The sequence below is a fragment of the Wasmannia auropunctata genome, unplaced genomic scaffold (genome assembly GCF_000956235.1).
Source record: "Wasmannia auropunctata unplaced genomic scaffold, wasmannia.A_1.0 LD334538.1, whole genome shotgun sequence".
NCBI lineage: Eukaryota > Metazoa > Arthropoda > Insecta > Hymenoptera > Formicidae > Wasmannia > Wasmannia auropunctata.
In genome coordinates, this window is record NW_012028352.1 from 955,951 (window position 1) to 978,615 (window position 22,665).

The following is a 22,665-nucleotide window of genomic DNA, read 5'->3' on the forward strand; positions in this document are numbered from 1 at the left end:
ATTTTGCATTTTCTCCAAAATAGAATTCAATTTTATTAAAACATAATTATAATATTTTATTAAATAATATGTTATTTTACACATGTATAAAGAAGATTATTACCCATTCATAAAATTAATACATTCATCGGCCAGTGTAGCGAATCACTGAGCGAGTGCATTCGCATTACGTCGGTTCCGGTGTAAATAGCATTCTCCAGTAAAACGAGACCCAGTTTTCCCGGCCTAAGGTAACCTGGCGTGGGGTATATGACGAACAAAAAAGTAAAATATCTCTGCTGCGCTTCGCGTAACACGATGCAGTCTACATGGCAAGCGAAGAGGAGAACGACGCGCTGCACAACACATATCGGAGAGAAGACCGGACGAATAAAACAAATTAATTCTAAAATACAAATACTGTTTTATTCTCTTTAAACAAGTTTTCTTCGGTATCTTTTGATTCGTTAGTGCATGTTCACTTAGTTAATATATATCTGTGCTCGCGAATCGCGAGATAGTATCGATGATGACACCGTAATGAATTAGTAATAGTGTAATATAGACGGATAATTATCGTGAAAGTTATACGAGTGTGGATCTAGCATACCATATGACAACGTATTTTTACGCAACTCAAGACTACATTTGCGTATAAAGTAAGTTGTGCACTGACTTAATGTAGTAATAATAGCTGTAAGTCTTTATCAAATTTATCATATTTTACATACAGATAAAAAATGTATGGATTTATTATTTTGAGAGCTTACTATAACACTAAAATACACAAATTTAATATAATCGTCAGGAATACATCTTCAATTTTGAAAAAAAATTTGTAATTCTTGTGATATGTATATTTCAGCCAATAATAAAAATCTATTATAAATTCGAGGACATGAATGGGACCAAAATCTTCATTTGCCATATTATCATCTGGCTGGTAACAACGTCGAAAGTGTTAACTCGCGTTGAAGAGAGACTGAATAATGCTCAAATTAGTCTCAACAAAACCCAAAGTTTGAAAATCCTTCCGGGAGTCAAGTTTTCCTTGGAGGACAGTGAAATCAATATTCATGTGAGAGTTCACGACCTACTGCAAGGTATTGACACTGTTTTATTTACTTTCGCACTTTGAGAAAGATTAAGATTTCTCTTCTTTAGAGACGGAAGTGCAAGCTCCAAGAAGCAAGCAGGAGAAGAAGAATCCTTTGCAGAAACTCGGATTGATGATGATGATGACGCCATTCATTATGCAGGTTTCTTGTTTGCCGTTCTCATTAAGATGTCCCGCTAGAAAAAAATCGTAAAATCCGTCTATTTTTAGATACTCTCCCTACCGGGCGCCATAGCGACCATTAAAATATCACTCCTGAGGAGCATCATGGTGGCGCAATTAGCAATCGCAATAATGATCTACAATTTTATCAAAAGCTCGACGGAAAACTCGGAGGTAGTGGTGATCCGCCAGCCATATCATCACATACACTATCGCCATGGCTATCCCGATAAACACGAGGAGGATGAATGGTTCGGTAGATGAAGTACGCGATACGAGTGTGACAATAAGAACAATACATTCTTGTGATATGAAGACTGATCAATTGCGGTTTTCCCATAGCAACACATTCGAAAGTGCGAAGGACATCTGTGATATATAGAGATCATAAAATGCAAAATTAATTTATGAAATTTATAAAATTTTGAAATTACCTTACTTTATATATAAATTATTAAATTATTTTTTACATATATATTGGATATATATTTATATTTATTGAAAATTGTGACTCGCAGTATCCGAGCAAATATATTATTGGTCGTCGGCTGCTCACCTGTCCGCGTTTTGCCTTGTATTTAGCGGCGTGCCGATATCAAGATGTCGGCTGACACACTTCGGGTCTCCACATAACGGCATTTCGGTCCAGATTCTCACATTCGCGTGCAGACATACCCATTCAGGTTCTCTCATTTCTCTCTCGGTAAATTCGACATCGAAATCGAAATTAGAATTCCGTCATCGCGCTTCTCGCCGATAAAACAAAAATCCCGTGACGGCGGAAACGCGAATGGCGTACGCGCGAACAAGAAGGATATACAAGCTGATTGTAGCACAAATATAAGGAGTTTCGTCAACGGCGAACTGTACTCGTCGAGACGTATGTCGGCGATATTCGCGTTGCGCATACGTGCCAGAAACCCACCTTCCGCGAGCGGTGGTTATTGTTGGTATGCCACGGAGATCGTCGTTCCTAAATCGATCACAGTACAAATCAGATCATGCCGTTTACTGGACTACAAAATGCATGATGCACCACGCATACCCGGCAAGTGTAGGAATTGAACGGTCGCTTATCGCGGACTGCTCGAATCGCGTAAACATCGCGTTACGTGAAGGAATTTAGATCTCTTTCGCCGATTCCCCAGCAATTCGATATTCCAAAGGAGTTTCTAATTCCAGTCTGTTCCAGATCGTATCGGAAAAGTCGAACAATTCGTGAATATATTAGGCTAGTCTAGAGGAAACATTTTATTGGAAACTCAAGTTTTCACGACTATAAAAATCCTAATATCTATAGATAAATGTACAGTAAATATATTTACTGTACATTTCTACATTGTCACGAAAACAGAATTTTCTCTCGCAACATCCCGTCGACTTAGTTGTGGTATTTGACACTTTCCACATGTTCGATTGTATGCGTGCAGCTTTAAACTACGCGGACACGTCCAGGCTTCGTCTCCAGGATTGTAAGTCACCATGACCAGAAGTTTGTAACGGTGCCACTTTCGATGATCATGCGATTTCTAATCTTGTCAAGTCTGGCGCGTCGTATATTCAGATGAGGTTTTTCGAGGCGCTATTTCCGAATCGACGCAAATCACCCCCGAACGGCCCTGACCCTCATTTTACCGTAATGTTCCATTTACGAGTTACGAACGCTCAAAAACACGTGCGGGCGCGCGAAAAAGAGGATTTTCTTTAATAAATATAATATCTTCGATACTTTATCGGGGCCACCTTTCACGATTTTCTCAACAATTTATTTTAATCAAAGCAAATTAGATGTAACGAGATTTTCCTAGAATATGTCGTATGCTTCGCACAATAGCGTTAAAAATTGCAAGATTCTGCAGGCATTATTCACAGTGTCCGATTAGCTGACCTATGCGCATTGAACGTGCATTAATTTATTATAATCCCGCGTCGTCCAGCACTCCCAACAGCGTTCGCTTCTTAACAAGAAACCGCCGTCGATCTGACAGCGTTAAGTGTGAGAATAAAACGAAAGGTCATCTAATAAATACAGCTTTATCGTGATCAATGTAAATGTCTTCTCGTCTCTGCTTGTTAATGTCCATTAGAAAAAAGCATCATTTTACCACCTAAAAAGTCATCTGTGTCAAAGGACAATTTAAATTAATTTTATGCAGTAAATTTTAATTAATTGGTTGCAACATTTTATAGTAAAGTTTAAGTAATAAATTAACTCTTGCGTTAAAAAAAATCTAAATCTTTTTTGTTATAATAAATATTAATGTTAATTAATCTGTCATAATATTAGGTTCAACTTTTAAGACAAAAAGCAATGGCATGTCGGGGAAAACTGAAAACTAATGCGCTAAATGAAAAGATCTAACAAAAAAGATAAGTATATATGTGTTCACTGAATGACTTGCATAAAGTCATAGATAAATATTTACCGCTTTTTCTGCCTATTTGTGTCACTCGTAACTCTCTCATTGTCAAGTAAGAACGTCGTCGATAAAATCCAATATTATGTCACAGAGAGCAAATGAAATCTTGTAGCGTGTGGAATGCAATTTACGGCCACGGTACATTCGATCTACGGACGATCTACGACCATTAACGAAACGCCGTGCAATTATCTCTCCGCCAAGTATGCAAAATGTGTGAAAGCATACCTGCCCATCGAGATAAACGTCAAAGGCTCTCCGATTTTTCCTTCTTGTCCCCTTCACGCTTTCCTCTACTCCCTCGTCGTCGGATAGTTTCCATAGATAATCCGCCGTGAAGACGAGAACATTTTTCTCGTTTATTACGTCACCTTCTGCAGGCTCGGAGGATTCGCTCCTGCCGTCATTCAGTCGCGCGAACTCGAAGCCGCAGGGATCAAGCCGCGGGATGTCGTCCTTCGTGGTGAGGATCCAAGGCCGGCGAAGGAAAATACTACGTTATCACGCGATAAAGCACAGACGCGATTTTCATTTGCAGAGGAGATGGTGCGATCTTGTGTGCTTGCTGTGCTGTCTGGTCGCGCAACATCATGTCGTCGCGGAGGAAAATATCAGACCTTACGAGTTCTCCTTCAACATCGTCGATTTTCAACATAGATTTGAGAAGAAAGGTATATCGATTGAAAAAAAATAAAGTGTCGGGCGTGATTCTTATTGTAAATAATTTGAATTGAAATATAATCCTTGTGTCGAAATAATGAAATTAAGCGTGACGTTTTTTCTCATTTTTTTCGTTGAGACGCCGAGGGGCTCATTACCGGAGAATACGGCTTTATCACGGCTGATGCTGTTTATCACGAGACTGGATATAGGACCGATAAAAATGGGGACTTTATTATTACAAAACAGAGGAACCGGAAAATAACGAGTCGTGAGTTGCTTACGATAAACCTAAACTTTACGTAACTTCCCGATAGCTCTAAATGTATGAACATTTCGTGCATTTGCCAACAAGTGAAGGACGCGCAAGAGATATTCAAGGATAGACCGGAAGCGGCGAAGAAATTAATCGAAGCTGTAATGAAGGCCTGCAGCAGCTGTAAGCTACCAATAAAGCAAGAGGACGCTCGGCCAAAACCTCCAAAGACGACCACGCAGTCGCCGCCGCCGCAGAAAAAGATGGATCCGATTTTAAAGCAGATGATGAAGATACTGACAGGTGGCAAAAAAAAAAAGAATCTGTTAGCGATGAATAAGAAAACTATAAATTCTCACACTGTCGCACTCTCTTTCAGAAGAGAAAAGTAAGATCATCAAGAAGGAAGACATGAAAAACGTGACGAGAAGCATGGTGCGGGCTGCGAAAAAGCTGCTGTCCGAGGAGGACGGTCCGAATAAAGTCGCCGTGAGTGATCGGGTCCTGGAGAAAATGGCAGACGATCTGTACTATCAGTTCAACTATACGATAACGTCGCACGGCCATCGCGAGGACGGCTATCGCAGCGGAAGGAAGGACGGTAGCTATCGAGCTCGGCACGAAAACGGTATTGACACGCAAGTGAAGTATCTGTCCAACGAATTCGGGCATCAGCCCAACATCACGTTCGTTCCGCAGACGAACGCGGCCGACGAGAAGCACGGTCTCAAAGGATACTCGTTTCGTTGGTACTGGTCGTAAAATTTGCAATTTTATATAATGCCGATTTTTATCTTAACTGAGATTTGTGTGTGTTATCGAATATATGCTAACATTTTTTTAAGTAATATATATATGAGCCACGTCTAGAAATTTTCGATTTTTAAAATTGATTAATAACAAATTAATTTCCCATTTACTAAAAAAAAATCAATAATTTGCTGATATAAAAATAATTTAACTGCAGACGTAAAGTAACTGTAAAATAATTTCCGCTTAAATATAACTTTTTTTCGGAAATGTAATTTTATTCATAATTTTATATCATCTTCTAGACGGTTTTTTTATATGCACTTAATAATATGCACTTACAAAAGTATACTTTAGATTAAGTCATATTACAAGTTCGAAATAAATAAAACAATTAAAAAATTTTTTTTAATTTACGCGATTTCTCACAATTTATTTGAAACCTTCGACAAACGCGAAAAACGGGTTGTATGTGAGTCATTCCTTAGCGTCTAACAGGAAAACGGTACGAACAAAAATGTAGCCGGGCCAGTAAAATTAGGACTAATTCGCAATTAAGAATATCATTAAATTTATCTAGTTTTTAAACGTTGTTTTCTACGAAGACAAATAACGTTCATTACTTTCAGTCACATGAAGCATTGTAGTATTGTAATAAAATGTAATTGTAATAAAACTATTGTTTGTATACATATGTACTGCATATATAGGCGGGGCAAGTATTTGATACTTGCATCAGCCAGATGTTTCGGAGATCATTATAGAATGACTCGAAAATCATATTCGAGGGTAGCAAACTGTGATAAAACTGTCACATAAATAATAACGAGATAACGGTAGTGCAGCTCACGATGCATTTCTGTTCTACAAAGCATGTTACACTTGGTTTGCACGACTATCCTTTTTCTCGTAAGTTACACGTGCAAATATTGGAGAGGGTATATTTTTCTCTAAAAAAAAAAAAAAAAAATTTAAATTATATAAACAAACGTAAATTAAATGACCGCGCGAGGAGACCTTTACGCGGACAAGCCGTATTTCGTTTCATTATGACAGGTTCCGCGTACGATCTCCACGTATGCGCAACTTGTAATAATATTCGCGCGTGCCACTATACCTATTACATCGTGTAATTGACGATTAAAAGGCGACGCGAGCAAAATACGGAAAGGGCGAACGTAATCATAGTGAAAGGTGAAGCGAAAATTCCCGAGTGATTGATGCATAATTCACGAAACCGGCGACTACACGTACGTTCCGGGGATCGTGTTAATTAACGGCGCAAAAGCCGTCGAGACACTGTTGTGACAGTCGAGTTGTCACGCGCGCGTGACTGCGAGGCTCTGAACTTCTGAAAAGCGCCCCGCGGATTACCGTTCTTATGGTAATTGAACGAAACGTTAAGTGTTATTTCAACCTATTCAGTGAAAGGCTTTTAAGGGAGATAGATTTAAACAAACAATATCAGTAGTCGAGATAATTAAATATAATGAAAAACCATTAAATATGATGAAATCAAACGAGCTAAACTCGAGAAGAATGCATAGAGCGATAAACGAATGTTTGGACATATTAGAAACGTTCAGGGATATATTGAACATGTACGACATGTATGTACTGCGATTCAGACGTTTTTCGAAAGCAGCCATTTCATTGGGATTTGATACCTCTTCGTTCTTGAAATGTCAGAATTGGGTTAGCATGTGTTGTCGATCAAATGAAATTTTTATCGTCGGTCCACGTACTGTTAAACGCGTGTGCCAAGTCGCTCGTAAACTACTTTAAAATCGCTGTCACGTATAATCCGAATTTATCCCGTTTTTTTTGATTGTAGAAAAAAAATTAATAAAGCAATTTATTAAGCACACTAAAGAAAGTACTGTACTCGCTTTCTTTTCGCATTTTTTTAAGTTCTAGACTCAAGAAAAAGTTGGATGACGAAAATTAAAAAGTACGAAAATAGAGAAGAAATGGGACTTTCGCGAGATAACGAGAATGAAAGTTGTCATGATTTCGTTGCCGATCCATGAATTATTCGCCATGTATTAATAGCATTGTACAGAGACGACATATCCCACTCTAATATCGAGCTCGTTTCCATTCGATAATTCGCGGAGCCGAACGTCCCTCTGGAGCGACACCGTACGTTTCGTCGTGGCGCCCACAAAAGCCCACCGACGGTGGAGGGGTACCCGCCAGGCTTATATGAAACCAAACCCACTATTGGCGGAAGTTGAGATGGAAGGGACACCGGTCTCATATATGTTCGACCACGCACGCTCCACAACCACTTCGAGTCTGTGACACGCGGTCCAAGGCCACGGTTGACGGTCAAGATCAAAGAAAAAAAAATAGACCGGAATACGAGAGGGTGACACGAACGTGGTAGCCAGTCGTCAGGGAAGCTATCGCGCGATTTTCGTGGTGATAACGGTGCGCCTCCAATCGGTGAGGGTCAACAAATTTGAAGGAGACAGGCAATCATGAGGATAATCGCGCCGGTTTTCCTGGTCCTCGGACTCGCTTTGCACGCTCATTGCACGGCGACGGAGAAGGGCGATTCAAAGGAAGATGACATGGGCATTCTGGAGTGTATGTTCACGGACAACGTCGGTAATTGCCTCAGGACGAGACTGGCCCGTGACCTGGACCAGATCGAGTTGGAAGTTACCGGGAAGAAGAGCGAGCAGCAGCCGATGAGCGCGGTGATCGAACAAGCTGGCAATATCATCGCTGAAGTCGTTGATGAGCTGCAGGAGAACGGTGCGGAAGAAATCGTCGGCGAGGATGATGCTCAGGACGACAATAAAGGTGAAAATTAGAAATCGAATAGCAATATCATTACGTTAATGAGAAAAGAATTTCAATAACTCATGATTTCTTGTCTCGACTTCCTTATCGAGATAATATACAATATTATATTCCTTATATTAATTATATATGTATAATATGATATTCCTTAATTACCGCTTTCATTAGGTTTGATCGATTATTTCAAATTTTCTCAGTTTCTGCAATCAATAACATACAATTCTTTACTACTCATCCTTCTAAAATAATACAAACTTTTACTAACTTCCGTATAAACAAGGTGTACCGCTGAATAGTGTGTCAGCGTAATTAAGCTGTCGTAAATCGAGATCGACGATTTCGCAATTCAGATTTCTAATCGCGATGAGACGGCACGTGGAACGCAATGTGTAAGGTCGTCCACGCACGTCGTAACTTCTTTCGCGCTTCCCAAGAGGCACCGTTGGACAAAGTCGGTTAACTCTTTCCGAACTCGTAACTGCCTCCTTTACTGGAGATGTGACGACAGGAAGTCAGTTCATCCAGGTGCACTGTGGAAATTACTGTGCCAATTTTCTTCTCTGTTACGCATCTTATTTTTTCTAGTTTTCCCGAAACCATTGTCGTTGGTATTTAAATAAAACGAGAAAACGTGAGAAACAATTTTGAGATGCAAATTTACGATAATTAACTATTCACACATGCGGTTTCTGTTTCTCCGATCAACATTAACATCACGTTGTAATATTACATTATACACAATATAAATAATATATCATTTATGAACGTGATACGACCAATTAAGTATCGTAATTATAAATCACTTCGCAACATCGTGAACAGAGGTACCGTTCAACGCTCCATCGGAAACGGAGCCGACAAGAAAGGAAGTAGTATCGCCGTGATCATGAATGGAATCTATGAATGAACGGCGTTCTTAGCTATATCTGATATCGATGCGGGAAAGTAAATCACATTGACAAGGCGAGCAAATCTCGCGAATTCGGAAAGCGTGCATCTCGCGTACGTAAAGATAAACGAACTTTCCACCGTTATTTCCATAATGCTTAACCATTTATTGATATTCCGCCGGATGTAAATGCAAGCGTAAATATAAGTTAACGCGCAAAGTAAACCGCAAGTTAACGCGCGATCAGACCCACAAGCATCCCGTCTAGGTCACTGGCGAGCTGTTTAAATGTTTCTGCATGCAATTGTGCCCGTATGCGCGTGTCGCCGACGTCGCAGTTTACGCTAATTTAATGCCACGACTTAGACAAATCGACAGTAACGGTACCGATCGTATCACTCGCCATTTTCTCGGCCATTTTTTCCAGCAAAACTCAACAGACGCGAATCATACGGGGACGGAAGAGATAAACGTCGGTCCGGAAACGTTAATTTTAAGTTCGTGAAATAGATACACGGTACGTCACGATTGTATTAGAATCACTCTAACGAGATATTAATTGCCGAATCTACCAAAAAAAAAATATATATATATCAAAATCTGCAGGCTGATGAATAACGGTACCGGGAATATTATCTTTGTTATCTTTTGGAGCGTACCGTAAAAAACTGTACGGTACTTCCGACGTAAATTGACGACGACAAATTGAGTAATTCGACGGGCATTACGCTAATTCGCTATGATTCGCATATCGATTTAACATTTCGTCGACGGGAACTTAAGAGAATGAAATTAGGATTCAATGACATTTTGCGAGTTTCTCGATCCACTCTATATATGGACATCTTGACCGTTATAAAAGACAGAAGAGAGATATTTCTTTTTATATGAGAAAATTCGGCCGCGCGAAAGCGATCCGCTCTTTTTTAAGAAAGTCGTACCGGTTGCGGACGATTACGTGGCGCGTAAGCCAGACGAAATACACTCCAGGTTAAGGTTTGTGGGTCAACCTGCGCCGGAGATCCTCATGTTACGTTTGCCAGATTGCGTGCTTTGATTAAGATCAGTCCACAGTCTGCGGATTTGTTTGAAACAATGTTTGGCAAAAATGCCACGATCGCATCTCTTAAAAAAAAAAATAGACATCATTTCCGACATTCGCTTTCACTTGCAATTATCTACCGCGTTCTCGCGTTCCACAATTCCTTTTTACACGTAGTCCCGCATCGCAGGGGATTCAATGTAACAGAAAACGTACAATTTTTGGTTTAGAAGAGGCACGCAAGAAGAAATTCAAGAAGAAACATCTGAAGAAACTTCTGGGACTGGTGATGCTGCTGAAAGCGAAATTCAGCCTGTTACTGCAGCTGATAAGCACCCACTTTCAGTTCAAGTTCTTCATCATCGCCGTCGTCTCGTTGTTACTGAACGCCGCCAGGTTTTGGATAGAGCTCAAGAAGGGCCACCCGTCCAAGGTCATCTACTACGAGCACGCGCAGCATCAGCATCACTACGATCACGACGATCACGGTTATTGGGGAAGATCGTCGAACGAGACGCCGCAAGAGCTCGCTTACCGAGCTTACGTACCCACGGACTGACATCGGAAACGCATAAATTTGACCGAGGGAACGATCACTTTGCGCGAAAAAGATCGAGGAAGAATCGAACAATGACGCAATTTTCGTCGCAAAATGATCACCGTCTCGTCGTTCTTTATTTATCTTTTAGTTGACAACTTTAGTTTGGAAAGTCAGGAAATATTCGCGACTCTACATCGATATATTTATACATTGTATAGCGATTAATTTATTTAATTTATTGCATGTGCGCCCGGCATATGTTACACGATCATCTTGAATTTCACTATAATTAATGATGGATGATCGGAGATTTCTCTGACCTCTTATTATCATATATAAAAATAGTACTCCTTATAATCGCATTAAGTCATACCAAAGTTACTTACGAGTACCTGTTCTATCTCGCCACAAAGAGATTTCTTAGGATCAACTATTTTAATTAAAAGAACATGTTATTACTCGTATCGTGACTAAAAAAAATCACAAAACATAGACCTCTAAGTTTAATGTCCTTCGAATGTTTATCATAAAATAAATTTATGTATATAATGATAGTAGAAAGATTATACCTTCTCTAAAAAAAAAATTTCTTTACAAGAGACAATAATAATTTATAATAGCTACCAATTAATTTCCATAGAAGCATGTACTAAAATTTTTGATAATAAATTATACGAGTATACGATTTCTCTCGCCTGTGTTTTAAGGCGCGATTGCAGGTGTTACGTTTATCGACGAAGAAAAAATTATCACGTCGCGGCAGAGAGAAACTTTGGCGGTTCCGATGCACGAGTCGCAACGGCCTTCTTCAGGCACACCGGTGGACCATCCTAAAATCTTTGTATTCCTCGTCATAGCACGGCGGACAATGCGACTGGAATCCTTAAGGAGCGACGATACTTTCAGGGTGTTCACCTTGCTACTGATCGTTTCAATGATAAACGCACGAGATTTGTGCAACGATTGCGGCGCATCGATGCGTCATGGACCGCAGAAAGAAGTTCCTCATAAAAGAACCGTGTATCCGACATTTGTTCTAAAAATCTTAAATAAAACGTAAAGAAACGCTGTGTACATAAATTTCAGATAAAAATGTCCGTTAATTTATTAAAATTTAATTTGTAAAAAGACAACGGGGAGAAGAAATTGTATAATCTATTGTCTTTTTTCTACGAATTTGACGCTAGTGATAATGTCAGAATTTTACGACGTAATCTACATGTTTTTTCTAATTGTAAGACTTGCTTTTATTCTTTAACAGATTAATGAAAAAATAAAATCCCATATTTTCCATGTAAAAATTCTATTATTGCCGAGGAATTATATTTTTTTCTAGGAAAGGTTATTATCCACACGAGAATATCTTTTCATGCATATTGTCGATAATCAAATGCAAACGCGATTTCGTAATCGGATACATTTGTCTTATTGATACTATTAAGTATTCACATCCCGAAGAAATGCCGTTCGCGACGCGGCCTTAACAAAGATAAGGCCCACCCGGGGCTGCCCTCGAATTTCGACGGCCAAATTCGCGCGAAAGACATCTCGTCTTCGAAGCTTTGATTTGGAACGCAGCCAATCGTGAAATGGGACTAACGTCGCGTTTGGGGATAAAATAGGTGACGATGGTATAGACAACAAGTCCGTGAGATCGAAGAGTTACGATTCGAGTAAAGCCCAAAATTTGAATCGCCAAGAATTTCGGCACGTTTGTTGGTATGGTGTGTAATTTATATTTGCGACGCAATTTATATTCAAAGTGCACGTCTCTTTAGTTTAGGACCCTCATAGACAATTCAACGCACTAGGCTCCTTTTAGAAATAATCCTTTCTCAACAAAAGAACCTCCCTGACTGCTAATATCTTTTTAAACTCAATTGTTAATGTTTTGCAAACATGTTTCACAATTAAACATAATTACTTTCTGACGCAATTGTTAAGAAACAATTTTGAAAAATTCAAAAACAGTAATGAACGAAACAATTTGTAATCATTGCATTGGCAAATCATAATTGAGAATTTAATACCATGCTCAATTAATTTAATATCAGCGAATGAAAATGAGCGAATAAAGCCCACAAAAGAAGAAATATTCTATCAAATATCATGTATATAATACATGATTTTCTACATAAAGAGAATCGCCGACCATGCAACAAAATACTTCCTTATGCTTTTAAGAATAATATAAATAAAAATTGCCAAATGAGCACATCATCAGGCCGTAAGCGGCGAGCATTTGCATCGGGCCTTCGAGGATGATGTAGACGTCTGACGATGGTCATTGGCAGACCAAACGTGATGGATTTACTGATTTCAATGTACCGAGAATCGGTCATTCATACAATATTCAAGATCTTTACGCGCAGTTCGCTATATAACACCCTTCTGCGAATCACATCATCAGTCTTCTCAAGATCCCCGAACACAGAACTACAATAAAACGTCACATCTGCCGAGGAACCGACCGCAGTGTGACGAGGGACCACCAGCGCTCGGAGTGATAACACGCGCAGGAAGACACGCGTATTCCGCGACGATAAAATTATCTCATTAACATCATGACGCGGGAGGAGCTCTTCGCCGTGTTACTTCTCGGTCTTCTCGCGATAGCTCTGAGCTTGCCGCAGCAGCCGAAATCCAAGAGACCTACTCCAGTATTCAAGGTCTTTATGAAACGTCGATATTTTTGTATTTCGTCTTCGCCAATGAAGTCTTCACAGATTATTGCATACGCGATTCAAAATAATCGAATTTTCCAAATTTTCTTAGGAATCTAAAACTGGCGGCTTGCGGCTCCCCGACAACGCGACGCTCATTCGCGAGAACATCGTCGACACGTTTTCGTGCCAGGACAGAATTTACGGTTATTATGCCGACATGGAGAACGGATGCCAAGTGTTTCACGTGTGCATGCCGCAAACAAGGGGCTCAATTAGATGGAGCTTCATTTGCCCCGCCGAGACAGTCTTCAACCAAGTAAAAAGAAAAGAAAAAATCAAGATGCTCTTATATTGATATTAAATACATACAAGTGGCAATTTATTTTTTTTTATTTGGTTTAAATCAGAGACACTATAATATTCTGATTTATTTGCAGGCGACGTTCGTGTGCACACATACAGAAAGTTCGATACCGTGCGAGGAATCGGAAAAATATTACTCTCTGAACGAGGACATTGGAAAGGAGGTGGAAGAAGAAGAAGAGGCGGATCAAAATCGAGGGAAGAAAAATGCGACGAAGATTTTGGAACCTGAAGTGGAAACGATCTCGAAAAAGTCACTCCCGAAAAATTCGAGATTGCTAAGTCGAGAGACGTACCAGTTTTATTAAGAGGAATATCTCTTTTTCTGCATCTCATTTAAAAGAGATTGCTTTATAAAATATGGTGATTTGCCAATCTCGGTTAAAAGAAATTTTAGCTTGCCTCAATCAAAGTTGACTAAATGCTCATTTAGAATATAAGATACTCGCTTATACATTTGCCTCGCAAGAACCTTTATAATAGTAGTGCTTTATAATGCAAATAGAACTAAAATTTAAATTATTGTTACATGTACAATGTAAAATACGTCATTTCACAAATTAATTACGTGATATGTGTAAAATAAAATTTTGTACAATACCAGCAAAATAGTAAAACGTAAGTCGTAATTATGTGCAATTACATAATTATGTGTAAAATTACATTAAATGTTCATATATGTAATTATTCGAATAAAAGATACTGGAAAGAAATTAACAATATCTCTTACTGTTGCATTCGTACATATATTCCAAGAAAAAAAAAATGCACACGTTATCTGCATTGAAGATCTTATACGTTGAAGTAATGAAAATGATAAAATAATAAAATAATAAGTAATAAAAATCATGTAAATATTTGTTATGACTAACATAAGTACAGGAAATATACACTTAATACTGATAGCTGAAGCGCAAGACCACGATTGTACGAGGAAAAACGTTACACGATTGTCCCAAGCCTAAAATGTGTAAAAATCGTGACGCGATAATCTCGCAAACGTATTAAAAAAAAAAATCAAAGAAAGAACTTATTAAATAAGCAAAATATGTACACAATTAAAAAAAGTGTTGGCAACACTATCTATTTACAGTGATTGATATGTATTGATATTGGTCTTTCGTGAACTTAATATAAAACAATTAAAAAAATATAAAAAGTGCATTAAGTAACGATACGATTTCTCTGTTGCTATCATAGATTCCGTTTGTTATAATGTTATATAGCTTTAAAGAGTTTAGAGTAATAATAAAACCTTAAACTGGAAACACACATGCACACGTAAGACAGCTAGAAATAGATCCAAAATCATTGTCCGATTCGTCAATCATCATCGTAAAATTTTTATGAAATCGCACAAGTCGCGACGTTTGAAGTGTGATTCACAACTCTCGCGTTCCATTCGTTTTTTCTATTCGATATCTTTGGATAGCTAGCTATCATGTCTCGGACAGTCGAGACCTACCTAACTTTTCACAATGCCGATAAAATAATAAAACAAGCAACAATTATACAAACACACATATTCACATAACAACGCTTTGACGATAAATATTTTTTTTCATCTTCGAATTGACGCACTAATTCGTAGTGCACATATAGATGCAATTTTGAATATTAATTAAATGAATCGATTTGTATTAGAAAAGATGTATGTACTAAAATATATTTCTTCTGACGTGGAAAATTATCCCTTTTTGAAAATTATATAAAAAGTGCGCTGTAAATCCGCGATATTAATAAAAAATAATTATTTACTCAATATAATGATTATAATTGTATCTGTAACTATTTACATAAACTTATCTACCGATTTGTTTCATTTACAGCATATTTACTAAATGCATTTCAATCTATTTTCAATTTATGCCAACGAGATATATTAAATTTTCTTTTTTATGTCAGATTAGTTACTGTAACAAATATATATTTCTCTAAATTCGATTTCAACACCGTGTATGAAAACTAAAGAATATCTGGAAAATTAAAAATCTCTGATTGAATAATACAAATATATCCTCTTATTGTAACAAAAATGCGAATAATGTATCTTTTTGAAAATCTAAAACTACTTTCTACCCTGCACTGTCCTTTTCAAAAAAATATTATTTGAGGTATATAATAATCTATTTTACATCGCGCGTTATATAAAACAATCTCGTATATTTCGAAATAGATTTTCGAAATGTACGCCAAGCTCATTGTTTTTGAACTTTTTTTCATTTTCTTCGTGTAGACCTCTTCTAAACTAAAAATTATCCCTGCCTTAAATTTTTCTGATAAGAAATTTATATCTACTTGTATTTTAATCTAATAAATAATAATAAATTTTGAAAGTTACGCTTCGGAATCCATCGTAAGGTCCGCCTCGATTTCCTCCGGGCTTCTCAGATCGATCGCGAATCTCTTTCTGGCGGTGTTGTTCACGGTGACTCCGGTCAGCTTCTCCTGAGCCTTTACGTTCTTGGAGTAAATCTCGAAGGCTGCCGCGAGGGCGTATGTCAATTGCCTCGCGTAGTACTTGGACTCGCAGACAAAACCGTGACATTCGAACGGTGAGATTCTCCTAAAGTTCTCCGTCTCGCGAACGACGATCATAGAGAAGACTCTGGTGTAAACGAGATCCTGCACTCCGTAGGAAATCGTCTCGATTGGATACATTCTGGATAAATTCTTGGCGTCCTGCTTCCTCTTGTCTAGCGGTAGCAAGGCAACTCCTTCCTGAGAGACTACCAGCTTGATAAGCGGGAGCATTGTGTTGGTCGGCAGAGCCTTCGCGGCGGAGACCATATTATCGACAGGTCTTCTCGTGTGCTTGATACCCCAGAGGCCTCTTGCATCATGGGATCCCAAATATTTCACCTGAAAACGGTTCGCCTAAAAATACTCGAATACGCAACGGGCCTCGCTAAGGATAAATTCTTGGAACAAAGCTTTGAAATTGCGTTTCTTAATGACGCGTCTTTCTTTCAGCAAGAAAGAAAAAAATTACAATACTAATTGTGAAAAAATCGTGCCAAATAGATTATTTAATTTTCAGTTAAAAATTTTATTTTATTTAAAAATTTTTAAATATTAAAAACACTAATTAAACTTTTAATTTAATGCTTTAAAATCTAAAATGTTTTCTTCTTTTCTAAAAAATTATTTTTATACATTATATAAAATAGATAAAATGTGTACATAAATTATATGAGTGTTTATCTATCATTATGCAGTGTCATCGTGTCGCAGAGTGATATTATGTCCTGACTCATATTTAATTAGAGCTGCAGATAGAGTGAATATGAAGAAAAGTTTAAACTCTATTTAAAAAATTTAAAATTGTACCTGAAATACTTGCGGTAAATCAGTAGAGCCCTCGAAAACATTATTGTCGATGGACAGACGTGACAGCTTCGATACAAGATCTTTCTTCTTATCGTCAGAAGACACCGGACTCTTCTCCTTCTTCATTTCTTCCTGAGGCTGGTCCCTCTGTTTCAAATTCACGTTTCTTAATGCACGAGTATATTAATTATCTAACAATAAGGATGAAATTTTAAAAGATCCAGGAGCGATCATTTGTAATCTAATCTAACGGAGAGGAAAAGAATGCGAGTGCGTCCTGAATTTGAATGAAGAAGAAGCGAAACACAAAGTGGTAGACTAACGGGACAATTTACAACAAACAACGCTTCGTATACTCAGCAAACATTCTAATGATAAATAACGCTAATGGAAACGGCAAATCCTCTCGCAGCCAATAATCCCAAGCGCGTCATTCTACCTGCGTTCTCCACGAGAGAGAGACTTAAAACGCTACTCACGGGAACGTTATCGAGCCGGCAATGCCTTGTCGTTGACCTAGGCTTGACTTTAAGATGGTACTCCACCACGTTCGGTATGTTCGGCGTGTTGGGCACGACTGAGCCAGCGGCGGTTGACGCGCGTTCGGGGCCCTCGCTTCCGGCCCCGATCAGAGGCGCTGGTGTCGTTGATCCACCTCCACCAACGACTTCCGATGTCTAATTGCATTTTATTAAGTTGTAAACGTCAATCCACTTTCATATTTCCACAACGCGTTTTGTAAATTTTACAACGCTCCATGTCACCATTTTACAAAACTTAAAGAATATCTCTTAGGAATCTCTCTGTTGTTATCGCATTCAAATATATATCTATTTTAGTGATTTTTTTTAAATATTTAGAAGATACAATTAATAAAGATTTATATTTATTTCCTGTTAAAAACATATTAAAAATCATTATATACACTGGAAATGTTATTATAGTCGTAAGCAGATCGTAATGTGAAAGTGCATCTCTTATAGGCTTATCTCGGGATAAATAAATCTATCTTCCTGACGGTTTATGTTAGACATTAATTATTATTCGTAATGGGATCCTATAAAAATTCTTTTTATCGTACACGAGTAAGAAACCAACCTTAGGTGGGGAATAGATTAGTTGCTCAACGTTATGAACTGTATCCTTGTGTGTTTGCGCATTGCTAACGGTGAAGACCTTCTTCAGGACATTATCCGTCCTCTTCGCGAAACCAAAGTCTTCGTCCTCCATGGCTAGACGATTATACAAACATTTGCCGCTTCCACTTGCCTTTTTCTCTCGTTTCTTACATCGGGCAGAAATAACAGACTACCTGTAAATAATTTGCCGATCTGGATGCATCATTCTTTTACGCTGTTCGCAGCTCCTATAATCTTCAAGCAAAAGGGGATACCGAAGAAGATGCCTCCAATTCTTACGATGATCTACTTCCGCCGAGTCGCATTCCCTTCGTACATGAATAAACCGCGCGTTTCGATGAATGGCTCGCGAGTTTGCGGCAGACACAGGGAGGATTCACCCCGTGTCACGTTGTAATTATTATTATTTGAAGGTGCGCCCGGGCGCGAAATTAAAAATGGACTTAACGTCCAAATTTAAACCGGAAAACAGCTGTCGGGCAGCACGTGTTGCACCTTGCATCGTACTGGTGCCACGAAGAGCCTCCTTTTCTTCCTTTCTTCCACTTCACTGCACACCGAACCGTATATTTGTACTATTTACAGCGAAATTGCACGGACAGAACCTTTATTTACCGCGTTATAACATATAAGAGAATTAATAATTATTGCGCTTATTATTCCGATCTTATTGTTCTTGTATTATACACGTATTGCCACTTTAAACGATAATTACTTACTCGTTCGTTTTTTTTTCTTTATAATTACTTTAAGCCATAATTTTTTAATATTCAATATGTTAAATTTTACGTACTGAAAGTCCAATTACTTTCCAAATTACTCGTTATGTTATAATAAATAAACGTACGAAAAAAAATTTTATACAACAGTCAGACGTTCACTGTTTTAACTTTCACTGTTCTCTGCAATACGCGTAGCGACAATGACGGGTTTTTGTTCGCGTCCCCGTGATTACATCCCGACAGCGGATGCGCGGGATGCAATTGTATCGGCGATTTTAAACGTACCGGGGGGGTTCTTTCAGTCCACAGGAAATGAGTCAAGTGACCGATAGTCAGGTGAGGAAGGATTCATTAATGTATTCCGTCGGTTACAGGTGTGGCGTGTTTCTGTTGTTCAGCTTCGCGCTTACGAGGCATTCGCCAGCGTTATTTCAAGAATGCGTTAAATAAAAGTTCCAACCTATGCAATTGAAAATGCAAATGTAGAATTGTAAAAATTACAATCACGCTAATACAATTACAAATCACTATCTAACAAAATTCTTTAAATAAAATCTTATACTTCCTTTACAATAGTATGTGGTTTCTCACAAACTAATTTTATTTAGCGTTAAAAAATATTTACTAAAAATATGTACTAAATAAATATGTACTAAAATTAATTCTATTAAAAAGATCGCTATTCGGACATACGTTGCATTTTACAGTCATTATTCGTGCATTGCAGAAATTTTTTTAAACAAGTTAGAAAAAAAACAAATCTAAAAGTGGCACGGAAAATAGCGGGTAAGAGAGGAATGCATTTTACGGGACGCCCTGTACGTAGTCTGTATCTGTACACCTGTCGTCGAGTTACACCCGCGTACAATAGCAGGACTGTTAAGTGCGAGCGACTTAACGGGTGTCTTGTAAAAACAAGATTTTCTAAAATATACGCTTCACGCAAGTATTATATATTCTCTTATCGGCGCGACGGAATCACCGTCGCGTTAAACAGACGCTCGCATGTTAAACCCATTATTATCGCGCATACCATCGAGAAATTAGAAGGCACCTCGATAATTAATTAGCACCCGTGTGCACGTACGTGAGCGGCAAAAGGAGAAGGTTCTTGGGATGCTTGATAACGGTAGCGTTAGCAGATGAAATGGAATCGCTGCTCGTTATTACGGTTTCCTAGCTTTCCGTTACACTGCTCGACGATACTTTGCAGAATCTCAGCTTCTTATATAATATGAGATAATAAAGAAAATTACTAATAAAAAAAAAACGTCAAAAACACTCTAATGGCGCGGACAATCGCGCTGCCCGTATAATGCGGCACGTTGCGGATATTTGCCAGCATTCTCGTCGACACACCGGCGCGATATTCGCGCTTGTTGAAAGAGAAAAAGTCGCAAACGCCGCGGAAATTAACACGACGTTATACAATATTTGGCCGGCGATTACATCTGACAACGCGAAATCAACCAATTCCCCTTTTCATGCACGTGGTAGGGTGGGAAACCGGAAACGAGCGCCGCTGGATGTCTGACCGGAAGCTATTACGGTCGTGTCACGAAGGAGTTCTAACGATGCGTGCCACGCATACGTACTCACGGAATTCGAACGGTGCGGCGCGGCGGATTGAATTCGTTGGGGAAAAACCTGACGGTGTGTCGCGTCGACAATCAAATCGTATTAATATGAATTCTTAAAAATACAAGCATATCTCTTTTCTATCGTAATATATTAAGATCTCTGATAAAGTAAGCCGGTGGAATTTAACCGCAGAAAAAATCGTTCCATATGGCGTCCGATAAAAACTGGTGCATTTTATTTGCGTATTTATATGCTTCATTACGTCGACGCTCATACGATACGCAACGATGAATAACTCAGACGGAACCGGACAATGATTCCGACAGAATTCTTGTTTTTCTTTTCTTTATGAGCTTCTTCATTTTTGCAGTTAAAACTGTTTTGCCACGGCTCGTAAAACATAGCGATAAAACACTTGATGTTACACAAGTTCAAACTTCAGATAGAGAACGTTATCAATGAGATAAGAGTGTAAGGATATACATTTTATTTATAATGACGGTTTTAACACGGTACAGTTAAAGAAAGAAATCGCCTGCATTCTTCAACGGTTTTTCAATCATGCGAGTGCGGGTGCGAGTGATTCACCGATCATTGATTCGCGAGGATTATTATTTGACATTATTATTTTTCTTCAAACAATAACCAAGTGCGTCATCGTGATTATTGAACCGTTTTTATCATATCTCGCAGAGTTATCCGCGATAAAGACGGCACACACCAGGTATCATAGATTTACGACTGAATCATTGTTAAATATTCGACGCGAGAAAAATACGCGCAATTACTCAACGTGGAGCGACTTATCGTTTGTCGGCGCAAACGCAGGGATGCGTGCAATTGCATAAGCACGACGGGAGCGAGACTATCGGGCGAAAAATTTACGATAGCCACGTCGAGCGCGGCATCGATCGTTAATTTAAACAATAGCCGCATGTTACTTACAATGATCGTCGCGAGCCGTCGGACCCGATCGAAGTCGAGTTGCGGCAAGTCGCAACGCGCGACGAAACACAAACGCGATGCTCTTTATCGCGAGAAATCACAGATCCGTTCGGACGAAAAGATCGATCTGTATAACGATCGCGCGCTACCACTCGCGCCGCGATTCGAAAAAAGAAATCGGATCGGAGAGCATTGAATATAAAAAAAAACGCGGTGGATTACCTTCAACTATTTACCTTCACTTCTCTGCGCCCGGCGACGGTTGACATGATTGACGAAGGCACACACATACACACATATACACACGTATACGTATACAGCACGTTCTAAATCGAGGTGGCTTCGAGTGTGTGGCGTGCGTTAATTCCACCCAGGTGCAATCGGGCCGATCTCGATCTCTTACCGTTCGACGCACCTGCGGCGAGCGACGGCGGCGGCGGCGGCGGCGGCTGAAAAAGCCCACGCTTCCGGAAACATTGTCGCGTCCGTGCTGGACGACGGACGCCGGCGACGGTGCATCCGCGTGCGACGAGACGCGCCGCGGTTCTGCACGGCGAATCCGCGGATCTCTCGGCGCGGATCCGAGACCGGAATTTCTAGGAGAGAACGATTGACAGGCACCTGCGGTATGCACTGTCGTGTACGTGCGACTGAAAATGTGGGACAGCGCGCGCCGCGCACCGTTCGTTCGTTCGGAATCACGCTACTGATAAAACGGAACGAGCCACGAGATATAGGTGTACACGTACACACGTTACGTACGCGAATGCCTCTACGTATGAGGCTGAAGTACACCTGCAATAAACCTGAGGTGCGACACGGGCGATAAGGCCTGAACGCCGCGCCGCTGAGAGTAATCACGATCGCCGACGAGGAAGCGGAACTTTTCAGATTCGGCTTCAAGATCGAGGGCTCTGATCTTGAATTATCACAGAATGCGCATCACATGGAATATTTAGTTTAGTCACATGTCTACATATACACGCATACACGCACGTGTACAGAAAGTATAATAATTTTAGTTATTTATAAAAATTATAACAATTTTTTCAAACGTATCTGAAGTTACGGTTTTCAATATATAAAATTCAGTAATAATGAGAGTCATTAGCGCTGTTGCAACTTCCTGACGTTCACTGTCCATTGTAATCCTTTTTTTTATTTATACTTAAATAAGTAAAACACAATCAAATTTATGCGATAGAAACAATGCGCAACAGCGTCGGAAATTTTAATGGCGAGAGAAACAAAATTTAGCAATTGTTTAGGCCAAAATGTTACAATCCTTCGCC

General features: G+C 39.1%; 5 protein-coding genes across 6 annotated transcripts; 4 read left to right on the plus strand and 1 right to left on the minus strand.

The window, feature by feature from the left end:
* The first annotated feature begins 31 nt into the window (after positions 1-31).
* LOC105458404 lies at positions 32-1,709 on the plus strand. Its single transcript, XM_011703685.1, has 4 exons — positions 32-638; positions 845-1,082; positions 1,144-1,238; positions 1,307-1,709. Exons 2-4 carry the CDS (start codon positions 878-880, stop codon positions 1,520-1,522), a joined length of 516 nt encoding a protein of 171 aa, XP_011701987.1. The 5' UTR covers positions 32-638; positions 845-877; the 3' UTR covers positions 1,523-1,709.
* A 2,328-nt stretch (positions 1,710-4,037) lies between these two features.
* Positions 4,038-5,496, plus strand: LOC105458406 (protein lethal(3)malignant blood neoplasm 1). Of its 2 annotated transcripts, XM_011703690.1 has the most exons (5): positions 4,039-4,141; positions 4,217-4,349; positions 4,478-4,609; positions 4,694-4,897; positions 4,974-5,496. In XM_011703690.1, the coding sequence occupies exons 1-5, from the start codon at positions 4,127-4,129 to the stop codon at positions 5,354-5,356; spliced, it is 867 nt and encodes a 288-aa protein (XP_011701992.1). In that variant the 5' UTR covers positions 4,039-4,126; the 3' UTR covers positions 5,357-5,496. The 2 variants fall into 2 exon arrangements, with proteins under 2 accessions (XP_011701991.1, XP_011701992.1); XM_011703689.1 differs by having other exon boundaries at positions 4,038-4,349.
* A 2,100-nt stretch (positions 5,497-7,596) lies between these two features.
* Positions 7,597-11,314, plus strand: LOC105458407. The gene is made up of 2 exons (XM_011703692.1): positions 7,597-8,155; positions 10,317-11,314. Exons 1-2 carry the CDS (start codon positions 7,828-7,830, stop codon positions 10,643-10,645), a joined length of 657 nt encoding a protein of 218 aa, XP_011701994.1. The 5' UTR covers positions 7,597-7,827; the 3' UTR covers positions 10,646-11,314.
* A 1,697-nt stretch (positions 11,315-13,011) lies between these two features.
* On the plus strand, positions 13,012-14,369 carry LOC105458408. Its single transcript, XM_011703693.1, has 3 exons — positions 13,012-13,296; positions 13,403-13,609; positions 13,731-14,369. The coding sequence occupies exons 1-3, from the start codon at positions 13,192-13,194 to the stop codon at positions 13,962-13,964; spliced, it is 546 nt and encodes a 181-aa protein (XP_011701995.1). The 5' UTR covers positions 13,012-13,191; the 3' UTR covers positions 13,965-14,369.
* Positions 14,370-14,382: 13 nt separating this feature from the next.
* Positions 14,383-22,105, minus strand: LOC105458409. The gene is made up of 5 exons (XM_011703694.1): positions 21,610-22,105; positions 18,085-18,298; positions 17,466-17,663; positions 16,987-17,133; positions 14,383-16,518 (listed from the first exon to the last, which is right to left on the minus strand). Exons 2-5 carry the CDS (start codon positions 18,214-18,216, stop codon positions 15,994-15,996), a joined length of 1,002 nt encoding a protein of 333 aa, XP_011701996.1. The 5' UTR covers positions 18,217-18,298; positions 21,610-22,105; the 3' UTR covers positions 14,383-15,993.
* Positions 22,106-22,665: the final 560 nt, after the last annotated feature.

Coding starts and splice junctions, on each gene's coding strand:
- LOC105458404 (XM_011703685.1), top strand. CDS start 878: ATGAATGGGACCAAAATCTTCATTTGCCATATTATCATCTGGCTGGTA. Junction 1,083..1,143: donor AGTTCACGACCTACTGCAAG/GTATTGACACTG, acceptor TCTCTTCTTTAG/AGACGGAAGTGCAAGCTCCA. Junction 1,239..1,306: donor TGACGCCATTCATTATGCAG/GTTTCTTGTTTG, acceptor GTCTATTTTTAG/ATACTCTCCCTACCGGGCGC.
- LOC105458406 (XM_011703689.1), top strand. CDS start 4,127: ATGTCGTCCTTCGTGGTGAGGATCCAAGGCCGGCGAAGGAAAATACTA. Junction 4,350..4,477: donor ACATAGATTTGAGAAGAAAG/GTATATCGATTG, acceptor TTTTTCGTTGAG/ACGCCGAGGGGCTCATTACC. Junction 4,898..4,973: donor GATGATGAAGATACTGACAG/GTGGCAAAAAAA, acceptor ACTCTCTTTCAG/AAGAGAAAAGTAAGATCATC.
- LOC105458407 (XM_011703692.1), top strand. CDS start 7,828: ATGAGGATAATCGCGCCGGTTTTCCTGGTCCTCGGACTCGCTTTGCAC. Junction 8,156..10,316: donor TGCTCAGGACGACAATAAAG/GTGAAAATTAGA, acceptor TTTTTGGTTTAG/AAGAGGCACGCAAGAAGAAA.
- LOC105458408 (XM_011703693.1), top strand. CDS start 13,192: ATGACGCGGGAGGAGCTCTTCGCCGTGTTACTTCTCGGTCTTCTCGCG. Junction 13,297..13,402: donor GACCTACTCCAGTATTCAAG/GTCTTTATGAAA, acceptor AAATTTTCTTAG/GAATCTAAAACTGGCGGCTT. Junction 13,610..13,730: donor CCGAGACAGTCTTCAACCAA/GTAAAAAGAAAA, acceptor ATTTATTTGCAG/GCGACGTTCGTGTGCACACA.
- LOC105458409 (XM_011703694.1), bottom strand. CDS start 18,216: ATGGAGGACGAAGACTTTGGTTTCGCGAAGAGGACGGATAATGTCCTG. Junction 17,134..17,465: donor GCCGGCTCGATAACGTTCCC/GTGAGTAGCGTT, acceptor AATTTGAAACAG/AGGGACCAGCCTCAGGAAGA. Junction 16,519..16,986: donor ATTTACCGCAAGTATTTCAG/GTACAATTTTAA, acceptor AACCGTTTTCAG/GTGAAATATTTGGGATCCCA.